Genomic DNA, 24,950 nt, shown 5'->3' with positions numbered 1-24,950 from the left:
AGCAAATATATCCAGTTTACTTCTCTGTTGCTATGATAAAACACTGACCAAACCAAGTTACAGGAGGAAAACATTTTTTTCTTTCTTATGAGTTTCAGTCCATATCAAGGAAAGCAAAGCAAGGCAGATGATTGAAGTAGAGATCACCAAGAAATGCTGCTCACTGACCTACGCCCTTCGCTTGCTTATTTACCTTTCTTATATAACCCATGACCACCTTCCTAGGGATGAGACCACCTGGAGTGGACTGGGCCATCCTATTTCAATTAACTACCAAGAAAATGTCCCCATAGAGCAGTGGTTCTCAACCTTTCTAATGCTGTTAACCTTTAATACAGTTTCTCACCTTTTGGTGACTCCCAACCATAACATTATTTCACTGCTACTTCATAACTGTAATTTTGCTAGTGACAAAATGTAAATATCTGATAGGCAACCCCAAAGGGTCACGACCCACAGGTTGAGAACCACTTTCATATTATCCACAGGTTTGTTTGATGGAAGTGATTTTTCAACTGAGGTTCCTTCTTCCTAGTGTGCCAAGCTGACAATCAAGACTTGACATCACAGAAGGTAAGAGGCACAGATCTGGGTCCCTGAAAGTCTCTGAGAACTGAGCACCAGCTTCTCATCTGCTTGGCAGTTGTTAATCGTCCTCATACCCACCTATCTTCCTCATTTTCCCCATTGATTATCAAAACCTCCTGCAAAAGAGATAAGGAAATGTGGGAGCGTCTCTCTATGGATTCAAATGGGTATGTTGTATTTGTCATCGATTTCAGAAGAAACCCTTGGGTCTTCATTAAACTTACTTTTGGTAACAAAAGATGTCTACGGACCAGGTGGTGGGAGATCCATTATTTACATTTTCACAGAGAATATAAACCCTTTTAGGAAGACTCTATGATTTCAAAAACTAGTAAATTAAACTAATAAAATAATGATGTTGATAAGAAATGTGATCTTTTTATAAGCAGTAAAATCCAATGAGCTTTTGAGTGATAGTCTTTATTTAAAATGACTGTCAAGGAGTATTTTAAAAATTTAAAGTTAATTGAAATCGTCATTGTTCTAGTTACTTTACACAGTAGGATTTTATGTAAATGGGGTCATCTGTTGTCAGTTGTCACCTTGCATTGTGCCCTGCTTGATTCTGGACTGGTACTTGTAGTATTCCTACATTGCCTGTAGAGGGTGCTGGAGAGATGCTGCAGAGAGGGGCTCCTTCCCTTGGTGCACTGCATTGTTGTGTGGGTGGTTTCTACATCTCAGAGGTGCCCAGTAATATTTGAGGCACTCTCTGCTTCAGCTCCTTCAGTGTGTTCTTTCTTGAACTCACCTTGTTCACTTTCCTCCCCCAAGCATTTTTCCTACCTTCCCTCCTCAGTCCACTGCCTGCCTGCCATTCTTATGGAGGCAATCCAGAAGATGTCTTTGTGGCAACATCTATACCTTTACCAACAAAGTCTGGATCCATACCTTGAAGGCCCTGTTCCAAATACATCTTGTCATTGGTACCCTTCTTCCACCACAGGACATCCTTTACCATTCTCTTTTATCCTTTCTTAGGATCTGATCCCCTATTAATAATTAATGTTCCTTTACATTAAGCATTCCCTTTTCAAACTATTACATGGCTTCTGTCTTTTTACTGGGCCTGTTTGTATCAAGTAGCAGATGCTATTAACCTTGCCCATATCTATGGTATGCACACCATTCCATGTCATGGCCAGCACATTCCACACAATCACCTGGAACTCTCTCCTCAGGCGTTAGCTTATCATATAGATGAGGCAAGCCAGGAATATGGTGGAGTTCAAGTCATGAAAGCAGCCTTCAGATCCCTGACAGACGGAAGTTGGGTGATGAATAATCTGACTTCTGCTTCATTACATGGTCATAGTCCTTTTAAAAAATATATTTTCATTTAGAATTTCATACTTAGATACAATGTATTTCATTCACCCCCTACTTCTAAACACTCCACTGACCGAGCAGTTGTAAATTCCTGCATTAGCTCCTGTCTTCTGCACCAACAGTTCTCTCAAGAGGTCTGAGAGCCACACTAATTCACAGCCAGTCCTGCTCTATGATACCCCAAACTCCCTGGGGTATTGAGTCGATGTGTACAGTGATCTTCTACAGTGATAAAATCACTCATTGGGTCTTTCCTTGCCTGCCTTTCTCCCCACTTTCCAACCAAGGTTTTCTGATGTCATCCCCTAAATCATTCACTAAAATCTCCAGACATGTTTCTAGGGGAACACAAACTGTGCCTCAGCCTCAGAGATGAAAGAAGAAAATATCTAAGAACTAAATAGTCAAGCAGTAGAGTTAAGCACTTACTCCATCTCTGCCCATTTCTCTTTATGTTTCTTCAGGAACCAGCTTTATAAAGATAATTTTATTATGCATTTGAGAGATGAAGACCTAGTAGGCCTATTCTAAACATATAAGCACTATGTATGTTCCACAGAGAAAAACAAAATTAACTTGTTTAAATGTGAATCTCTCTTATGCATGGTGGCTCTGTAGTGCAACCCTGTAACTCCCACACCCATGGAGCAAGGGAAGGAAGATTGCCACATGTTGGAGGCCAGACTGGGCTGAAAAATGAGAGCTTGTCTTAAAACTCAAAAGCAAAATAGAGAATCTCTGTGTTCTAGTTTCTTGACTTGGGGAAGAAAGGGTTTATTTCATTTTACAAGTCACAGGCCATCATCAAGGGAAACAAAGGCAGGAATTCAAGACAGAAACTTGAAGCAGAAACCATTGAGGAATGCTGCTTACTGGTCTTCTCTGCTACACACACACACACACACACACACACACACACACACACACACACACACACACGTTATCCTGCCTACCTAGGAATGGCACTGACCACAGTGGGCTGGGGTCCTCCTATGTCAATGAACAATCAAGGAATTCTACATAGGGCAATCTGAAGGGGACAATGAGGTTCACTCTTCACTTGGTGTGTCAAGTTGAAAACCAAGATTACTCATTACACCCTGTAAAGGTTTATCATGGCAGGGACCTAAGTAACATTAAAATAAGAAATAATTTTTAATTACAGAAGAATACTTTTCTGTATGATATGCCATCAAGGGGTACTATCTCTAATCAGATCCTAGATGGCACATTATTTTCTGTGAGTGTGGTCAAAATATCATGTTGTTGTTGTTGTTACAGATGATAGTTCTGTTATGGCTGATAGTGGCATAGTTGTTCATTGAAACCTGAAGCTCTGGTGTCTGAGTAAAACAATTATTTGAAGTAAACACAAGTAAAGCCTTGGAACTACTATTTTCAGGCTTGGGGACTTGATGTCACAAGATCTGTTATAGTCAGTAACCATTCTTCTCTCAAGCTCAGCCTCATAAGCCATCTTAAGACAGCATTTTCATAAACATGTCCATGGCCTACACCCCAGAAATAGGACAGATGATATGTCAGAAGTCAATTCTAATTGGAACACATGCCCATCTCTCAGCACAGTTTAAAACATGGAATAGTTCAAAGAGAAAGTGATGAGTCTCCAGGAAGAAATTGGTGAGCATCTTATGACAGAGACACCATTACCATGCACACAACTCCTCCTGCCTAACATTCTCCTCAGTTGACATCTCCTGTCTAGATAGAGTGGTGGTTCATATCCAGAGTTCAAGTTCTGCTTGGCTATCAGAAGACAGTGGTGACTATTTGATTTGACTCCACCGGCTCTCTGATTAGAGTAGGAAAAGATAATGTCGCTTATTTGGGGCAACAGGTTACCAAGGCAACATTCAGGAATGGAGATTTCAACTCCTGAATATCATTGCAAATGTTGGTAAGGGGCCCTAATAGACCCAGAGAACATTAGCCATGTGGCTGCAGTGACCACAGGCAGTTCTCTGAACAGGACAGTCAGGTATGTACTCCTCAGCACTATTCAGCCATGACCTGCCTGTTGAGTTCTGGGATTTTTCTCCCTTGGGACAATAAACCGCAGTGTAAGAGAGAGCTATATCTTGAGTTAATGGGTAATACCAAGGGGGATATGACACTCTTCACCCTAAAGGGAATTCCTAAATAAAATAAAATAAAAAACCCAGTTCTTTCCAATTAATTTTGTTCTCAAGAATAAAAAGCATGGACACACTTTTAAGTCTCATTTTCTCCCAATTTATTCTTTGTTGTGCCCACATGTATCATACACATGTTTCTTTTTCAAGACAACTAGGGGGAGAGAGAGAGAGAGAGAGAGAGAGAGAGAGAGAGAGAGAGAGAGAGAGAGAGAGAGAGAAACTAGAGACTTAGTCAACTTTAGCATAAATTTCCCTCTAGTCCCAGGCTCTTCTCTCCAAACGGAAGAACCTAAGCCAGAAGGAAACAGCCCAAGAGGGAAAGAGTTTACCTTCAAGGTATATTTTGCTTACCTGTCTTTTTTTCTTTCTTTTTAGAATGTAGAGCATATTAATTGCTAGAAAGAACAGGTGGGGATGTAGGGTTTCTCTGCCTTGTTGGCCTGCCTTAACATCTTTCAAGAGCTATTTATTCAGCTCTGTTGAAAGACAGAACCCAGGGGACAAGTTCTTTCAGGACACTAGCTGCAGGGAGTGACATTTTACTCATTCCTTCTGGAGGTACCCACTGGTTTCCTGGGGTTTCAGGGGAAGCTTTGAAGGCTTCCCTGTGAACTGCTAAGTGTTTCATCAGCTCTGAGGGTCACAACCACTTACCACTGAGAAACTTCTAAGGACTTTCTTAATCTATACAGGTTTTCTTTATGGCCTAGGGTAGTGGATATGACTTCTTTGTGAACTTGATTTCTGAAGCAGTAGCAAATATCCTAAGAGAAATTTGGAAATGAGCAATAGAAAAAAATGGCATGTGTTTATGGAACCCATTCCTGTTAATGAGTAAATTCCATGAGTCTTTATGTAATTGTAAAGAGGTTTGCAAAATACAGCTTGCTCAAATAAACCCAAGGCCACATGGTTTGGGGCTAAAGAGGCTGGGAGCAAGTACGATAGATTTTTTTCTATCTTTGTTGCCTCCGTTACAAATTTCTTTATTACAGGTGAGTGCTGGCCTGGGTCCCGGCACTGTAAGGGCCTGTGATGGGTTGAAAGTTGTGTTCTGATCTGTGGAGAAAAGACATGTTTTGGTTTCATGTTTCAAACACTAGCCTAAGACAAGGAACAGAGAATAAGAGAGGACAGGAGGAGGGCAGAGGGAAAGGGAAAAGAGAAGGAAGGTCAGGGGAGAAAAAGAACCTGGGGCGGAGACTGCTGGAGGTAAGGAAGAGTAAAGAGTGTGGGGAGGAAGAAACTGAGAGCATGAAGGGGAGGGAAGTGGGAGAGGACCTGGAGGTGAAGGCCAGGGGGATACACTGGCATTTGCTTAGTATTCCTTTTACATGCCAGGTGGTGGGCTCTCACTTAAACTGCTTCTGTAACTCTCTGAGGTGCTGCAAGTTAGATGTGGTATAAACCCTAAGTTTAGATGAATAAACTGAAACTCAGAGGTGTCAAACAACTAACTGCCTGAGGCCACGCAGCAAGGACCATTTAGACTGTATCTTGAAGTCAGAGTTCTGAACGTCTACCTTCTTAAGATCCTCTGCGAAATGCATGATTTGAATGAAAGTTGGAGACTAACTTAACTTTGGGGTTAAGCAAGCTTATGAACATGTGATTACAGACTCATGGCTCTCTTTCATGGGTTTTAGATGCTGATCCATTTATATACACATCAATAAAATGTAAACTTGTATTTAAGGAGAGTTTAGACCAGTATTTTTAATTTTTACTATATGTTAGTCACCAGGGAGCTTACCAAGTGTAAGTTCCTCAGACTAGGCACTGGCTTAGAGCCAGATGTTCAATGTTTCAAACACACTAGCTCACATCTGATAGTCTAGAACATTCAGAACAGTATCATTCTGTCCAGTAGCCAATATTTGAGAGGACACATGCCTATTAACAGCAAGGTAATAATAACAAGCTGTATTTATAATTAGCTTCAATTATGAGAAAATTCTTCTTACATTGAACAAATAGATCTCACATAATCTGCCTGGTTTACTTAAACAGAACTACATATAGAAGATTTAAGTTCCCAATATTATTACATTTTATTTTTAAAGTGTGTGTGTATATACACATGCATATGGATGCCTGAGGAAGCTGGAAGAGAGTAAGGTATTCCTTGGAGCTGGAGTTGCAGGTGAGCTACCTGGTATAGATCATGGTAATTGAACTCAGGTCATCTGAAAGAGCAGCAAGTGTTCTTAGGAGCCCCCTTTCATTTTTTAAAATAATTTTTTTTCCTGAATGGTATTTTTAAGGAAGTGAACTTGTAAAGAAAATAACTATTTATGTTCCTTATGGATCTGGAATTTGTTCCTCAGCAGTGGGTGGGTGAGGGGGAAATGCTGGAATCCCAAACTGCACCTCTGATGAGAAGATGGGCAGCTATGTTCTTTGCTGGGTAGCCGTCAGAGAACCTCACACGAGAAAAAGATACGATTTCTCATTTCCTATAGCAATATCATGGCACGCATAGCCTAGATCAACCAAGTGCTGCCTCAGATGTGGAAGAATCCTGTGTTTCACGGTGAAGGTGAGGTTGGTTCTGAAGAGGAAGGCACTTTCAAATAAGGGACCTTTGGGAGCCCTGCCATTTCTGAGGTTTGGTTTGCTTTTATCTAGCTAGTTCTTAAGCCACTAAAATCAACTTAGAGAAGAGAAGATGCTGTCTAGAAAAATATCATGTGTTTCCAAACATGTCATTCGCCATCCCAAATCTTTAGAGAGTAAGACTTCCTACTTAATCTTACCTACTTAAAAAAGCAGAATCAAGTATTTATTTATTGATTTAGAAGAAAGTCAATTACTTATAAATTTTAAAAGGCAACAAAGGGTGGATGTGGATATGAAGCATCATTAGTGGTCATTTGTGTATATGTTCTAAAATTTAAAATAATATGATGAAGAAAATTTAAAAAACTATCCCAATTGTTTATTTTTAAAATAGGAACAATGATAACTATTACTATGATTTGGTGGTTATATGAGAGACTAACACATGTAATTTCCAGACATCTCTTGCCATACAGTCAATACCAGAGAATAGAATGTCAGTCTCTGTACTTGGCATCAGTAATAGTCCTGCTGGTTCGTCATGTGGAACTTCATGAACCTGTTGGTTCAATGAACTCTCTTTGAGTAGCTCTTAAAATAAGTCAAACATACAGAAGAAAGGGGGATGCAAATGAACACATGAAATTTAGACCGTTGCTCTTTCCTCAGTTTCCCCCAAACTTAAGAAAAGACTGAAGGTTGAAAGTGTGAAGAATAGACTGCCTCAGCCTTTGGGTAAGTTGCCTAATCCTGTGTTGTTTCCTTAAGAGTTTTTTTCTGGTTCTGCTGCTCCAGCCAGGTTAGAGTGTACAAATCACAACACCAGAAACCTTAGCTTGTTTTGATATTTTTTAATGATGAAATTCTGCATTGTTTATCCTCTGTAGTGGATATAAGGCCAGAAGAGCTCTAGAATATGGACTAATTGGGAAACTGGAGAAGATGAAGGCCTAAATGTCCTTAAACACAATATGCAGCTTAAATGAATGTGTTTACATCACTGCCAAACATAGCATTGGAATTTGCATGTTGGTGTGTGTGAAGTACTGGAAACATTCTGGGTTCTAGCTGTGAGCATCCTAGCCATTTAATCCCAAGTTTCTCTTTTCTTGCCACACACATGGCATCTACTGTGTATCTGTCAGCCCCATGGGGAGCTTTAACTTCAAAGGTTCAATGCTTCAATCGAGTATCATGGGCAGTCTTAAGTGGGTACTGTGCCCGGCAGTCATAGTCCACAAGTCTTGGCCTCATTTGGAGATGTATGTTGCTCCATGGCCTTTCCTAAAATGGGGAACTAGGGTAGGACACATTCATAGTTTTGAACTCAAAGTGGCTCAGTGTAGGTTATGATCACATATTATACACACAAATTTTAGGCTCTTACACCACAGAATACACTGCTCAAAGGACTGTTACATCTGCTGCTGGGTCCACAGCATTGAACAAGTCAGCAGAGATGAGGAGCCCTCTCCACTACCAGGACAAACCTCATGGAGTTCACACTGAGTCCATGTTTTTATTTCATTAATAAAATATGACCCCACTGTTCTTTGGTAGCCCAGAAATGTGAGGGTACACTTTTTTTTTCTGTTTTCTAAACTGCATGCAGATAAAAGAGGATTCCTTTAGAAACTACAACATTCTAATGATAAATAATTTTTGATTTACTATACATAACAGTAGTGCATTTCTTGTTAAAACAGCAAGCTTTTTTTTTTTACCAAAATGAAAAGAAAACATTCATTTTTATAAATAGTTTAAGTAGTTTAAATACATATTTCATACCAAGGTTATAAAAATAGCTTCTTTTTTTCAATAAATAAAGACATTTTCATTTACATGGCAAATAATGCGTGGCTAGCTAACCACTGGCTACCGGCTCTATTTTACTGATTGTCTAGGAGATGACATGCAGTGATAATTGTCCCTCTGCCTTCACAAAAAGGAAAATAGATAAGTGGGAGCCATGTACCCCCGAGGCCAACAATGCTATAGATATTGTTCAGGAATGACAATCAGGCACTCAGGAAAGACCTTTGCTGCACTTCACAAAAGCACTATGACAAAACTCATCCCCAAACTCTTTGTATGGAGTTTCTATCTACTCAGACCCTCAGGGTCTTTGGATGGTTACCAAAGTCTGCCAAATAGACCAGTAAGTTAATACCTGTACATAAGAAGGGTTGATGCTTTTCAAGATCTAGAAATTGTTTGCTACAGTAAAGAGGTGGATCTGCCTTTCTCTGGCCCCTTGCCCTCTTTTCTGCAGAATTCCCAACAATGCTTGGGTGCCATGCCTACTAGAGGCCCCAGAGGCCGACTAGAGCTGTCATGCAGCAGCAGTTTGGCATTGGAAGCTGCCCTTATGTGCTGATATCATACGTTTATGGCTTTGCTGTCCTTTGCATCTGCTGTGCTTGTGACAACTTCTGGAAAGTTCTCCAAGGGTTCTGTATAGGCTGACATCATTGCTTCTTGGTCCCAAGATCCTGGTAAGTTTTCCAAACTGAAGGAACTCACAGGTCCGTGGGTGGTGCTGCCCTCTTCTGATCTGCTTGGGAGAACCAGGTGCAAGGATGTTTCTGATGAGGAGCAGATGGAGGATGAGAGAGTGGCTGAGATAGACTGCAAAGGTGTCAGTGTGGTATCAGAATGGGGGGAGATGCACCTTAGGAACTGCAAGTGACCTTCCTGGATAACCTGGCAGTGGGAGGGGGAATAATCAAGGTTTGGAGAATGATGCAGTTCTCTGTCTGCTGGGTTTTGCTCATGAGCTTCAGTTTGCTGAGGGCTGCTGCCCAAAGAGGAGGGATCCACACTCCAGATGTCAGAGGTGACATTACCATGATAAAGCTGCGCTCCACCTGCCTGAAAATGTAGGCAAGGCTGGTGAGCACTCCAGCTCACCCTGGTCTGTAGGCTTTCTCTGGAAGGACACATTGGAGCGGGATGCAGAGAACAAAACCTTGATGGCTGCTGAGGTGACAAGATGTTTTCCAGAAGTTGCATGATGTTCCTCATATCTTTCCCTAGTTGCGAGACCTCCTGAGTCAATGTTGTTACCTGTGTGGAGAGAGCAGAGCCAACAACAATGGTCACAAGTACACAGAGTGAACAGGAAGTGAGCACTGAAGAGAGGAAGTGAGATTTCTTAGTAAGAAGGCCACTCCAACTCAGAGCTAACCAAGCTCAAGGTGAGTGAGTAAGCTGGGCATATAGATGGATGTATTTCCTGATCTAAAGACACACCCACTTTGGAGAGATGAGTGTGGTTAGGGGTTTTAATCAGTGACTGGGGTATCATTGCAAGGAATTAGTGGCTTTGAACATCAATGACAGCTTCCACTTCCTAAGAGTGGATGGGATGCAGATAGGTACACAGATGTCACTCAGTGCCTGGAGGGGCAGATACCATGTGCAAAGCACCAGACACACTGAGCCTTGACTAAACAGCAGCTCTCTGGCTTAACATTTCCTAGGGGAGGTCTTCTGACAACAAATCCAGAACCAAAGGGACCTTCAAGAAGGAGAGGGTGGTGAGAACTCTTACCAGATTTTCTAGCAAGAGAGTTCTTGGGAGAAAGAGACTGCAAAGTGGTTAACTAGAGTCAAGCAGTATGAGCACCCAAGTACCCTGGGGTCTACCAGATAACCAGAAGGTCCTTTAGTTGTAACTCAGAATGTATTGTATCTGCTTCACTTGCTGTAGAGGTGAATATTTAGCATTTGTCAGATTCTCAAAGAGACACAGTCCCTAAACACAAGAACCACAGAAAAGCATTCATTTAAAACAATAATAAAATCCACTGAAAGGTTGTATTACTAACATTAGATTTAGATTAAGACAACAACAACAAAACCCCACAGAGTCTACTAGAAGATTGAGTGTGGCTCCAATCTGTGCTTTCTGAAGGAAGTCTGCATCCCCTCAAACAGGATACACACAAATTTCCACTCCTTGGATTACCCAGAACTAACACAATGTTGTAATGCTTTGCTATCTCTATTTTAATACATCATATCTTATGATAGTGTTGCTGTGAATTGATTTTACTATCACAACCCACAAAGGTTCCAATGGAAGCAGCTGAAGCCCCAAATAAACACCATCAAGACCCAAACAGAGCAGTCTCAACATCATGATACCAAAACCCAAACTGCTGTCTGGGGCAGGCTGCCAGGCTTCTTTATCTCTCTCTCACACATACATTTAAAACATATCTATGTATCCAGTTTTTGTACAAATGCATACATTATGATGACTACGCCCTTTAAGTCCTCCACTCGCCCTCTTCTCTCCCCAGCCAGTCCCTTTGTTTCCCTGGACAGCTCTACTTTCATTGTCTACACATTCCTAGTTCATCCACCCCACTTTCTGTGAGAACATTCTGAAACTAATTCTTTTTTTAAATTTATTTATTTTTTGTTAAGAGATTTTTCTATTTATTTTACATATCAACTTCAGATTCCCTGTCCTCCCTCCTCCCACCCCCCATTCCCACCTCCTCCAAAGCAAGGTCTCCCATGGGGAGTCAGCAGAGCCTGGTACATTCAGTTGAGGCAGGTTCAAGCCCCTCCTCCCTGCACCATGGCTGAGCAAAGTGTCTCAGCATAGGCACTAGGTTCCAAAGAGCCAGCTCACGCGCTAGGGACAGGTTCCAGTCCCATTGCCTGGGGGCCTCCTATACAGCTCAAGCTAAAAAACTGTCTCACTCATCCAGAGGGCCTAGTCCAGTACCATGGGGGCTCTTCAGCTATTGGTCCACAGTTCATATGTTTCCACTACTGAAAGTAATTCTTTGTAGCCCCAACAGGAAGTGGCCCTGCTCAAATTCAGGCATTTAGAAAAGTCTAGAAGGAAGTCATTCTGTGGTTCAGGCCCCCAACTGTTAACACATTGACTGAAATGTTAAGACCGAAACTCTTTGTGCTGGTGTGGAACTGTAGGAATCAAATGGATGCTTGTTTGGCTTATTTTCAGTGGATCTGCAATCACTGGAAGCAGAACACGCCTCTCCATCTCAGGATGGAGTGGAGGCGTGAGTATGAAGGAATCAGTAACTTCGCCAATTCTGCATGTGTTGATCACACCCGTTCAGGGTCACAGGATCCCTGCCCCACACACATGCTGATGTTTCTATAGACTCCTTAGCTCCATTATCAGCATTTCAGGTTATGTTCTGCCACCAAATGGGATGATAGAAAGGACATCTGAATGGCTCTCTCAAATTCACCTGGGTTGGTGGATTAGCTGAGCTTTCAGTCAGGATGCCCCCATGTGGTGGTTTGAAAGAAAATGGCCCCCAAAGGGAGTGGTACTATTAGGAGGTGTGGCTTTGCTGGAGTAGATGTGGTCTTGTTGTAGGAAGTGTGTCATTGTGGAGGTGGGCTTTGAGGTCTCATGTATGCTCAAGCCATGCCCAATGAGACCTACCACTTCTTGTTGTCTACAAGTCAAGATGTAGGATACCTGGCTACTTCTCCAGTAACATATTTGCCTACATGCTGCCTTGCTTCCCTCCATGATAATAATGGACTGTAAGTGAGCCACCCCAGTCAAATGTTTTCCTTTATAAGAGTTGCTGTGGTCCTGGAGTCTCTTCATAGCGACATAAACCCTAACCTTTCATTCAGGACTGGATAAAGATAGAGCATTGGAGGACTGAATTTGAACTTTAGGTATATTAAGAATTATAGTGTTCAGTGAGAGTTTTAACAAGTCTATAATGATACAACATTTTAATGATCAAATAAACCAAAGACAAGCAGGGTTCAGTATGTGAAATCTAATACTGAGTCCCAAAAGTGAAATGATGTTTTATTTTAAAAATGAAAAGTTTGTGTGTGTGCGTGCGTGTGTGTGTGTGTGTGTGTGTGTGTATGCACATGAGAGTGGCACCCTCAGAGACCAGAAGAAAGCATCAGATCCCCTGGAGCTGGAGTATGGGTGGTTATGAGCCCCCTGACATAGGTGCTGGGAATGGAACTCCTATCCATTGCAAGTGTAATGTGGTTTCTTAGTTGCTGAACCACCTCTTCAGCCCCCAAATGGTGTTTTTAAGATTGCTTATTTCATGAAAGACATCAGAATTCAGGCCTTATCTTTTGCTATAGTATGTTATCACATTGATTCTGAAGGAGTTAGGAGATGCTTGCTAATGTGTTTAGAATCTCTACAGAACACAGTGACATAAACTACTGCCTCATGGATAAGAGTTATATAGACTGTCAATTCAACATCAGATAAGTAAATAGTGTAATCTTAGAAAACAATTCCAGACTGATTAAACAGTAAATTCTCTTCAAAGCAAATTATATGAATAACAACAACAAAAGATTTGCTACAGGGTAAACACCATAATTCAAAATAAATGCATTTCTAGTTTTCAAAATAAAAATTTTCAATTTATTTAGAGCCATGTTCTTGACATCTAACTTACACTGTACAATCACCATAACTTTTGGGCCATGAACTCTGAATGAGAACCCATGGACTGCCCTGGATCCAGGAATATAAACACATATTAACTGTTCCAAAAGGCAAATTACTATCTTAACTGGGACTAAAAACAACATAGGAGTCAAGAAAATAGAGTTCTTAAGTGATGTGAGGGAAGATTTCCATCATTGTACTCCTGGGGACACGCCCCTGCACCCTATTAAAGTTCCATGAGGGAATTAATCCTTTGCAAGGACAAGGTCGGTTGTCACAAAGGGAGACAGCATCTCCTGAAGGCGGAAACGATGGTGACACTGATGGGGACAAGGACTTCCACAGGAGACACAGTGGGTTTGAATGCAGTGGTGTGTGCTGGTTCCTGCTGGGTTTGCTGACAGAGTCTATTCTAAGATAGGAAAGACTAGTCCTGATTAAGTATGAGAAACAAAGAGTTTACTTTTTGAGCGTGGTAGAATTCAAGCCTCTACCTTCTTAAAACAAACAAACAAACAAATAGAATTGTCAGTGAAGATTGTTGAGGTTGCTTTCAGTCTAGGACTGTACAGTTACAGAGTCAACATGGAACTTAGTGCCAGAGACTGTGAAGTGAAGCAATACAGCCAAGCAGAATGATCCAGACCAAAAAAGGACAAGCTTTCTTCTTGCCCAACAGCAACCTAAAATCCTTACATATTTCTGCCACTTATATTAGAAAACATGAGTCTTCCCAAGCCCCACCTTTTTCCTATCATTTTTTGTTTGTTTATTTCTAGAAACTTTGCCCACAGAAGGCTATGTTGATGTGGACTTCTGATTCAAGGTAGAGAGAATGGATAAAAGGAACATTATTTGATGTGTATTCTCCACTTGTATATGCTTTTCATACATTCATTTTCTTTTTTCTTCCTTCATCTTTCTTTTTCATTCTTTCTCTTCCTCCCTTTTCTTCGTCCCCTCTTCTCTTCCTTCTCTTATGGATGAAAACCCAGCAGTCTGGAATTTAAAACTGTTGGCCAAACCAGTTTCACCTTCACCATGTGCCCAGCAAACTGTTCACACCCAACATTTCCTCTTGTCCCAAGTCCTGCCAGAAAGGGGTGCAAGGAAAACACCATTTGTGCTTTCAAGTGACTCACTTCTCTGGTCCTTACACCAGAGCATCCAAAGACTCACCTCTTTTATTTTTGTGGAAGGATCATACATTGAAGTCACAGTTCACCAGGGCCAAGCAGTTGTGTTGGAAATGCCTGCACTATTAGTAGACATCACCTCTTGTCACAAACAATAAACTTGCCAGCAGTGATAATCCCACACACTGCACTGACCTTGACACGCGTTTAAGAAGGGAACCACTAACTTACCACACTTCCTTATTTCTCCCACATCCAGGATTCCTTAGAACTTCTGTGTCCTTATTGGCTTACATTTCCAGAGTACCTTGTTTACTGCTGTTGTGTTTAATCAGCTCTACTGATATAGTTTTACCTGTCTCCCTCTCTCCACTGAATCATTTTCCCATAAGGACTGTGATGTATGGCTTAAATAACATAGATGTAAACTTTAGTCCCTATATAATTGGTTTTATGTCAGCATCCCATGTGGCTGGATTTGATAATGGATACAGAAACTAAGCTCAATTGAGAATTTCTGCGTGGCAGAGAATACTAATCCAGAGGACAGTCCGGAGGAAAGGGCAACCACAGTCATCTATACAGCTCTTCCTTTGCATCAGCCTGTTCTCTTAACATTGTTAATATCAGAAGAGCCTTGAATTTTAGCATGGTCTGGCATGGATTCCTGTGGCAGTGCAATAGTTGGGGCTATTGGAAACTGTGCTTTAAGATTCTGTTTTGCCAGGTTAAAGTTTGAATAATTGCAGTCAGACAGGTTGGGGATTCTCTGACTGTGAGATAAAATGTAAGGATGTACAAGTTGGTGTTGATCAGAACTGAACGAGGACCTGTATGGGCTAAGTGCAGGGAGGTCAGGGACTTTACTAGTTTTTTAAGTAGCTCAAGTTTCTGTACAAATATTGCCATATAGCACACACTCTAAACTTTGTTTTGGTAGATGGGTAGTTTAATTAAGAGTAAATTGTACGGTGAATTTCTTAACATGTATTTCTATTTTTTTTTTAACTAAATTTAAGTAATTTTCCCTACTGATTTAAACTTGCAAGGACAGAAATAATTATCACCAAGCTTCTATCTGGAAAGAATGCTTCATATGGTCTGAATATCTTATCAGAGTTTCTACTGCTTAAAACTGAGAGATTTAGGAGCATGTAATTTATTATTTACGTGGTTCATCTGTGAGGCTGACTCCTATTTTTCACAGTAACTGCAGACACTGTCATACACTGTATTGTGGCTTTTGGTAGAGACAGAGATTTGCTGTTTTGTTGTGTTTATGGCATGTGTTTTGGGAACAGGAGTGTAAGTCAAAACACATCCTTAGCAATGCTATTTGTTTCTTGTGAAATAGCTCTCCTTCTGTACATTTTCTCTTTCTGAATCCTATCACTATCACTATGACCCATGGACTCTGGAACTTGGTAGTCAGAGAAAAACATGGTATTTTCATTTTCATGTGTTAGTAAGCAGATGGGGATGCATCTGGTGATGTAATCTTCTTAGTATGAAGAGTTAGTGACCTGCCTCAGTGTTTGCCAAATGTGCATATTTTCTTGCTGGACACAATTTTCTTAAATTCAGGGGTACTAACTGCACCAAAAGTCCCTCTGCACCACACACACACACACACACACACACACACACACACACACACACACGCACGCACGCACGCACGCACACGCACATACATTTTTATAGGCTGATTCTAGTAATTAAATGATCTTTTACTGAATTCTTTGTCATCTTTATTTGTAACAAAACTGTATACTGCCTAAGTGTGGTAGCACACGCCTATTTCCCAGCTACTCTGAAAGTTGAGGCAGGAGGATCATGAGTTTGAGGTATCTTATCAAGAACTTGTCTTAAAATAAAAAATCCTGGAGTTTTATCTCAGTGACTGCAGAGCCCCTGACCACATGTGCAAGGACTTGTGTTCCATCTTCAGTACTGCAAAAAGTCACATATATTTACAGTGAAAAACATAGTGGTAACTGATGTGTATTCACTGTGCGATAACCATGTCAAGCTAATTTATGGACCATACTTAGTATTTTTCATTGTTAGGAAATTTAAAATATGTGTTCTTAGCAATGTATCAATATAAGATCTCCTGAGCATCTTCCTTTGTCAAACTGAACCTTGTGTCTTTTGCCTACCATCTGATCCTCACAGTCCCTGGTAGTCCCAGTCTACTCTCAGTCTCTCTAGTTCATTCCCAGTTCTCACAGAATTATGTCCTTTGGTTAAGCCCTCACACCCTGAGATGTCAGCAAGCATGTGGCCCTCTTTTGTTTTCCGTCATGTTGGTGAATCTCTAGGCAGTGTTGAGCTGTGTGCACACGGCTCTTGGCAGCTTTCTTACTGTACTATTGGCAGGCATGGCCTTGAAGGGAGAGATCAGAAGTGCAGTGGGACTCAAGTCTGATTATATTCAACCACACAGTTTCACGTAGCTGAAATAATTTTACAAAGAGATGTTTCCTTGCAGGTTATCTGGCTTCCCCAGTCAATACAGGAAAGAAAGGAAAATGTTTGGTTTTTCCTTTCCCCCACATCAATGTTTAAAAAAGCTTATCTGTTGCCCCCTGAAATTGATCAATTAGTTGCTTATTGATAAACATTAGAAAAAAATTCACAAATATAGGATATTAACATTGTATCCACTATATTTATTATTTCCACTGAAACTCATGTTTGACAAGTATGCATATGTTGTGATTATCTGTTGACTGGTACGCTGCTGGGCCCACTAATGTTCAGTCATGAATTGGGGAGGGACTTACAAGGGTTTGCCTTTCCCTGAGGATACGCAGGGACAGCTAACAGCTGTTCAGAGTAGTTCTTCAAGTTGCCCACAATCCTATAAGTAATCTCGGCTGTGCTCACCTACACCCCTGTAAGTAACCCATGCTCCTGAGGGTAACTCCTTATCTTTACCCCTCTAAATAATCCTAACTGAATTCAGTGGTTCACACGGAAAGACTTAGGTGGGGTCATTGCTTTGGTCTGTTGTTGGTGCCTTATCTGATGTGAATAGACCTGTTTGTCTTCTCAGGAAAAGATGCCCAAACAATATGCTACTGTATCCTTCACAGAGTATAGCTGCCTCAAGGTCCAATGAGGGATCTGCTTACCTCTCCATGTGAATCTTTTATAAGAAATCCATTGAATAGAGGTCCGAGGAACTTTTAAGGTCCAGAAACCCACCCCCAAACTACTAAGACTGGGAAATACATTAAACAGACATACATGACAAGCTGCAAAATCAGTGATTAAGAATATAGTTTCATTTATAGTAGAACCAAAGGAATGGAATACTTAGGAATAGATACAAACAAATAGGTGTGCAGCTGGGAACTGAAAATTATAAAATATTGCTTGGAAAAACCCTAGACACATACTGAAATCCTTAGTTCATGAATCAGAATATCTTCACATGGCAGTATTCCTAACCATGGTTCATAGGCAGAAATCAAGGGAACATCACAGAAGAAGGGGCGGGAAGAAAGTAAGGGTTGTAGGGTAGAGAGAAGTGCTATCAAATGTCTTCTTGGTTTGACATGGCTATTTTACATATGAACACCCAACAGCTGTTGGTCAAGATCAAGGTGAACCCACTATTATTATTCTGCTAAATGGATGTAGCATCAAACTGACCTCTAAATTTGCCTCTCTACCTATAAAATAGTACAGATCTCAGACCTCATGAGATTAAGTTTCTTTGGGTAGTGGATGGTGGTTAACACAGAAACTCACAACTGGCCAAAGTGCAGATAATAAACATCAGCAGAGGACTGTCACAAATGGGACATCTGTATTACATCCCCTCTCAAAGCTCAGAGGTCAGGGAGGACTCAAGAAAAAGAGTGTCTTTATGACATGATGGGGCCTTCACATTCATAAACTAACAGCAGCTGTGGGTGCCTGCATAAGACCAGCACAAGATCAAGCCATTCGACATTCTAGTGTGGAGCAGGAAGATGTTGACAAGAACCCTCCTAATTGGGGAGCTGTGGGCAGTTGATAACTTCTGGGGGAGGGAGGGCCAGGTATATTTAAGGGTATGGCTACTGGTAGATGGACCATACTCCAATGGATGTCCCCATAACCAGGGCAATTTATGGGAAGCAAAAATTGGAGTTGAAGGGTTATGAAATAAAAAAAAGAGAACATATGTAGATGGTAGGAGGTAGAAGTGGATCTAGGAGAAGTTACGAGGAAGAGTAGGGTGAATATTTTCAAAATACATTGTCTGAAATTCTCAAAGAATTAATAAAATGTTTTTTAAATTTCAGCAAGGAGTGCAGAGGAGCTCACAAAGCTCCATCTTATCTGAGGAACTATTAGCAGTTGATGGCTGCTGAGGAAGAGAGAGTCACTGCTTTTTGGGAGTGTGGCCACTGGTAGGATGACATCACAATCATATGAGTACATGGACAACATTAACTGGACTCAGAGGTAAGTAAGTAAATAAATAAATAATGGTATGCATGAAGTTGGGAGGGAGATAAGAAGATGTGGTCGGTCATTCTGAGGTCATTTGAGATTGATATGATCAAGATACATTGTACACATACATGAAATTTAAAATAATAACTAAAAATATTATTTAAAAAAGAAAGTATGCTTTCCTCTTTGTAGAAATAAGGGTTTCTAAAGTTGGCACAAAGCCCCAGACAGCTGAAGCTATCTTGAAAGAAGAAACTGAAGATGGAGGACACTTATCTTTCCATTTTGGAACTTGCTACAATGCAAAGCAATAAAGACAGCAGAGAACTGGGACACAAATAGACTAGTCAGCAGAATACAATTTTGAGTCCAGAAACAGGGAGGTATGGTGGTGCACACCTGCACTCCTCTCAGGGGGCTGAAGCAGGAAGATCACAAGTTTGAGGCTATGCTGAGAAAAATTCTAAGTAAAACCTTAAGGTCATAAGTAAACTGCAATGGTTAATCTAAATTGGTAGCATCACTGGATTTAGAATTGCCCCAGAAACAATCCTTTGGTGTGTCTATGAGGATATTTCTAAAAATGTTTAATTGAAGAGGAAAGACCCATGCTACATGTGGTGTCACTGTCCTATGGGCTGTAGTCCCTGAGTGACATTAGGAGAAGTGAGCGAGTGCCAGCATTACCTTTTCCGAGCCTCCTGACTGTGGATGCAGTGTGATAGCCACCTCCCCCTGCTGCCACCCTCCTTCCCCTTGAACTGCAAACCAAACACATCTTTCTTCCTAGTATGTTTCTTGTCAGACATTTGGTTATGGCAACAAGAACAGTAACACATGCATTAGCCTTCACATTCACACTCCACTGACTTATGAACAACGCTTTCAGACCTCTCAACTGGAAAGAGTGTTTTAACCAATGGGGCTATGAAAATTAACATACAAATAAAGCTAAACGCACAACTCATACAATATGTACAACTTAATCCAAAATAGATCAAAGGCACAAACACAAGTGATTGCAGTATAAGATTCCAAGAAGAAAACAGAGGAATAAATATTCATTACACTGGATTTCTCACAAATATGACCCCAAAAGTACAAGAAAAGAAATGAAGACAGATTAACTGTCTCTACAAGCAATACTCATGTACTTCAAGGGATACCATCAAGGAAGTCAAGCTTAGATCTACAAAAAGAGGAGAAACTCATGTGTTTCATAAGGAACTTGGTTCTGTAAAATGTAAGGAACACTTAAGAGTTAATAATCAAAAGACAACCCAATTGAAAACGGGAAAAGGATGGAAAGGAACAGTTCTGCAAAGAAGATCAATGGCCAAAACACCGGCAAAGGTGCAGAGTGTGAGCAACTGTAGGGAGCTCTAACACAGAAAGAGGCAGAGCCTAGTTCTCAGGATTAAAGAGGCCACCATACTTCACACTTTGTGTTTACATCCTCCATACAGTCCTAAGTTCACATTGGAACTCCTAGTGCAGATTTTCTTACCTGCTAAGAGAAGAACAGTATAAGATCTGGGAAGACAAACACCTTGCTGAAGTAACTGAATGTGAACCTTAACTATTGTTTCCCTCCGGGGCAGCTTTTCCTTCTCAGCAGTGTTTATGTTTTGTGCTCACTATGCCAAAGCGCTTTTTCCTTAAACACTTTGCCATGTCTTTCTGGGTCAGCCAGATTTGAGAAACTAGAGCACCTGTAGCATTTACCTACAAACCTCTTCAGAAATGTAGTATTTGACTCTCAGAGTCCACAGCCCCTGAAGTGACTTTTATTATTGTCAAAGACTTTCTTAGAGTCACAGCTTCACTGAGCTATAAAGCATGGACACTGTATCTAAAGCAGGCTAATATTGGTGCCTGCCCTACGTCTTTAAAATTCCCTTACGTGTTCTGGGAATGTAGGTTAAGAGCAATATTATTCTTTTTCTGACATTTAAAATGTATTTAACTAGTTAATTATGATGTCTACACAGCAGGGAACAATTCCATATATATGAATTATATACATAAATATATAACTTATTCATCATATTTTGTGTGTGCATGCATGTATATATGTGTATATGCATGTGTGTGTCTGCAAGTGCACATGCAGGTACCCAAAGAGGTTAGAAGAGGGTATCCCATCTCCTGGAGCTACAGTTACAGGAGGCTATGAGGGCATGAACACCCTGACATGGGTGCTGGGAACTGAACCCAGGTCCTCTGGAAGAGTATAAGTGCTCTTAACCACTGAGCCATTGCTCCAGACCCTGTATGTTAAATCTTGGAGCAGACATCAGAGTTCAGATTCATCAGTGCTCCGGCAGTGCACTCGGTGCCTACAGTGTGCACCACAATCTCTGCTCTGCTGCTGTCTGGCATTTTGGTAACAGACTTCAGAGTCATGCAGTAGATTTCACATTTACCACCAATGTATGTCTTCCTTAATAGTAACCAAATAAAGTATAAAGTAAGAGTAAAGCTGATTCCATCTACAAAAAGTAGGACTTACACAAAGCAGAGTGTTAGGCTTCGACTTGATTATTTTCTATGTCAACAATATGACTTTGTAGCAGATGTGAGGAAAACATACGTAGGAGGCTGTAAGGAGTAACTGCACATTCTTAAGCCACTTTGTATTTTTACTGTACCTGGCTTGGTGGCTTTTAATACACTACACACAGGGTCAAGGCTATATAAATTAAATTGTGTATAAAGAGCAAAGTTGTTTATTTGTTTTTTTGTTTTGCTTAAGATACAACCATGAGGAAATCAGATATTTTACTCTAAGGAAAAATCTAATCTTTAGAAGGAGGTGATTGGTCCACTAATAATTTTATCTTGGCCTTCTTACTTTGATGAATATTTCTCAACAGAAGAACAATGATGAATATATCGAATTGCAAGGCTCCTTTGTTTTCCAAATGGATCTCTGTTTACACAGACTGCTGGGCCACATTATCGAAGAGCAATAATACAGTGATCACTTCTTTAGCCTGACTTGGACAGTGACCACACTCAGAAGAAATAAACCTCCTTTTCCAAGAACAGCTGACTCTAAGATTCAGTTAAGAAGTAGATCACTTAGAACTCTTACATGTTTGTGTCAAATGGGAATGGGAAAAACTCCAATGGCATTATGGGTGGTTTTAGCCAGGGCAATGTCGGAAGAGAAACTGCTCAAAGGAAAAATGATGTGCAGATTGTCAACAAGATGTCTAGTTGTTTTTATGTCCCCTCCTGCTTCAAAAAGGTACTTTATTTTAAAATCTTAGATGTCTGGCCTGCATGTATGTCTATGTACTATGTGTGCCTGGTGTCCACAGAGGCTGGAAGAGGCCCTGGATCCTCCAGAACTGCACTTGTAGGCAGGTGAAAGCTGTACCTGTGGATGCCAGGAACCAAACCTGGGTCCTCTGCAAGAGCAGCTGGTGCTCCTAACCCCAGAGCCATCTCTCCAGCCCCTTCTGTAGTTTTCAGTGGGAGGTTATTTGGGTAATTCCCATACAGTTTGGACTAGTCACTATGATTTAAGAGCTGTCAATCCAGTTAGGGAGTTCTCTAATACTGTCGTTTCTGTTCTTCTCCTGGTACTTCCCTTCTTAGTCATTGTCTCACTTCAGAAACAGCAGGATGGAAGGAGATGGGGCAGCTGAGTGAAAATCTTCACTAAGAGAGACCTGGGCTACTCCAGCTGCACTACTGTGTTACTACAGATCATTGCAAGTTAGTGTGACCACATGAATTTCACTTATAAAATTCTCATTAGTATCAGTACATGGTGATCCTACCTAAGATGATGGCATGTGAGTTCTAACTTCAGCCTGGAAGGGGATTCTTTTACCCTCTGTCTCTCCACATGTCCTTCTTGTGGTACAAAAGAATCCCAAAGCTTCTTGAATTTTTCCTGTGAGAGTTTCTCTAAACTGCTTTGTAGCTCAGCCTGTAAAGAGCCTCAGCCCTTCTTTTCCTTGTTTCTGGGATGAACATGTTTGAGTTGTCCCCTGCAATCTCTCAGAGGTCCCCAGCAGGCCTGAGCTCCATTTATCCACAGGTTAACTCATTAACACACATTTACTTTTCACCTTCAAGCTTTTCTGATGTTTTTCCAGCATGCTTCATTGGCCACGTCCAAAATAATTATTTGCATCTAAAATGTCCCAGAATGTGTTTTAAACTGCTGTCATTTGGGGAAAGCAATTAAAACTGAGGCAGCAACCAAGAAGCTACCTTATTCTATGTAAGTGGGCAGAAAGGTGAATCTCATCAAAACAGAGAGTAGGCCCATCGTTCCACAAGGCATGGTCTCCTAGATCGTGTACAAATCTGAATGAGAGGCATCACTGGAGAGACAAAGCATATTCTAGAGCTGACTCTTGATGATGGTTAAATGAATAAAAAACTAAAACTTACTTAATCACATATTTTAAAATAGATGAATTTTATGATACCTAAATACGTCTTAATAAAGTTGTTGAGAATACTTTATTTTACATGGACAACCCTAAGGTTCAGAGAGGTAAAGTTCCAATGCTACATAACAAACAAGTGTTGGGTAAAAAGCAGAACTTAGGCCAAAATGACTCTGAGAAATTACATTCTCCCATGGACTAACAATCTTGCTTTAACTCATTGAAAACTGAGGGACATCAGTTAAATAAAATGTCTGCTCAAAATATAGGTTATACTGAAAAAAAAGTTGCCACGTGCTGTCAAGGTTGGGGAAAGCATACTCTAACAGCAAAGAGGCCCTGCGTAGTATCACACTCAAGCACATTCAGGTCAAGTGTCCTCTAAAAGTCCCTGTCCTGGGGCAGACTGGCCCCTCAGTCTATGACAGAAAGAGGGGAAAACAGTAAAAAGACAAAGAGATTTAAAATACACCCTTGAGAACAGCTAGAAGATAAACCATTTCTGACAGAGGTTGCTATTATAAAAACATCTACAGTGGGAATAGGAAGCCAGATGCTCGCCTATGGAGAGATCTCTCTGCTTTGCACAGGTCCCTTAGTGGGGAGCATCATCAGGCTGCTCATCAGGGCTTCCTTAGTACTTTTCTGCTGGATGTTGTAAGCACCAGTGCCATGATGGTGCTTTTGCATCTTTTCCCTCTGTGGTTATTCCACGTATCTTTGCTGGGTGTTATAAGGGTCTCAAGTGACTGCACTTTGTTATCTATCTGCTGTATCTGTCTTGGACAACAGGTCAAAGGGCATGCATAACTGTCCCCCTACTTATGCACGGGGAAATGGAGCTTGCTGCTGAGTTACAGGATAGGGAAAAAGTCCCAGGGCCCTTTGAGGCTCAGGCAGTTTCTCTCCAGGGGCACAGCTGGTTATCCTGTCACACCGCTTCTGCTGTAGGTAGAATTCTGATCTCCTTCTCCCCTCCATACCTCACTGTTGAGCTTGTTTATTTGCTGCTTTGTTTCCTCAGCCTTGATGAACAGAACAGCGGCTCCGACCTCCGGGTCTGAAAAGTGACACACACAAAGTGAGTCCTTTAGGAATACACTGTGTATTCAAGCTTTGGGATGACTGCAGTGTGGAAGGAAGGCTGTCACCTCAATGTCCCTGCTGCCTGAGCTCATGGGTTCTTCCTCCCCAGGACCAGACAACCCTTTGTTCAATCTTTGGGCAGCACCTGCTGTACTCTCAGGGGGCAGTCTCACAGCACAGTGGTTGGTGACCACACTGGCTGCATGTGTCCCCACACACAGTCAGCATGTTCCAACATCATACTTCTTGTCTCTTCTCATTCTCATTGTCACTCCCCATGCCACACACACTGACCATGCTTCCCTTTTCCTTCGGAAAAGGAATTTGCTGTGCCCATGAGAACACTTCCATGCCTGTTTCAGGGGCTAATCTCTTTTGCATGTTTCATATCTTTTACTGTACCACTCCCTTACTCTTGTTTTTTAGTTCCCTTCTCTATCCAGGGTAAGAAGCACAAATAAATTATGTCTTCGTGAAGGAAAAGATTTGATGGGACAGAGTTAGCCTGTCCCTGATCAGCTGTGAGTAGAACGCTTGTTTGTGGAAGAAAAAAAATCACTCAAAACAGATCAAAGTAGTCATAAGAGCCGATTTCACATAGATGTCTTGCAGTCACTCAACAAACCATTCCCATCATACACAATAGGCCAATACCCCTTTATAGGAAATGGCAGTGAATAAAGAGCCCAGCAAAGGGAAGAGGCATTTAAAGGCAATTAGGCAGTGAGTTTGGATTTTATGCTAAAGGCTGGTATAAAACACTCTTGGGTTTTAAGCACTGAAGTTGAGCCATACA

At 41.1% G+C, this 24,950-nt stretch overlaps 1 protein-coding gene and 1 long non-coding RNA gene across 4 annotated transcripts in view; one reads left to right on the top strand and one right to left on the bottom strand.

The window, feature by feature from the left end:
* The first annotated feature begins 486 nt into the window (after positions 1-486).
* LOC131926298 (uncharacterized) lies at positions 487-24,542 on the top strand. The gene is made up of 5 exons (XR_009383470.1): positions 487-573; positions 9,669-9,829; positions 18,503-18,665; positions 22,263-22,382; positions 24,093-24,542. It is a non-coding gene; the product is annotated as an uncharacterized LOC131926298 (long non-coding RNA).
* Kcnh8 (potassium voltage-gated channel subfamily H member 8) overlaps positions 8,509-24,950 on the bottom strand; it is a 138,976-nt gene continuing 122,534 nt past the window's right edge. For 2 of the 3 annotated variants that reach the window (XM_059281638.1, XM_059281639.1), the window contains 2 exons: positions 24,052-24,128; positions 8,509-9,698 (listed from right to left, as the gene is read on the bottom strand). In XM_059281638.1, the coding sequence (XP_059137621.1) occupies positions 9,012-9,698; positions 24,052-24,128 (764 nt within the window). In that variant the 3' untranslated portion in view covers positions 8,509-9,011. The remainder of the gene's footprint in view (positions 9,699-24,051; positions 24,129-24,950) is intronic. The other variant, XM_059281640.1, reaches the window with a different exon arrangement.

Source organism: Peromyscus eremicus, chromosome 16_21 (genome assembly GCF_949786415.1).
Source record: "Peromyscus eremicus chromosome 16_21, PerEre_H2_v1, whole genome shotgun sequence".
NCBI classification, from domain to species: Eukaryota; Metazoa; Chordata; class Mammalia; order Rodentia; family Cricetidae; genus Peromyscus; species Peromyscus eremicus.
This window is presented reverse-complemented; position numbering and strand designations above follow the sequence as displayed.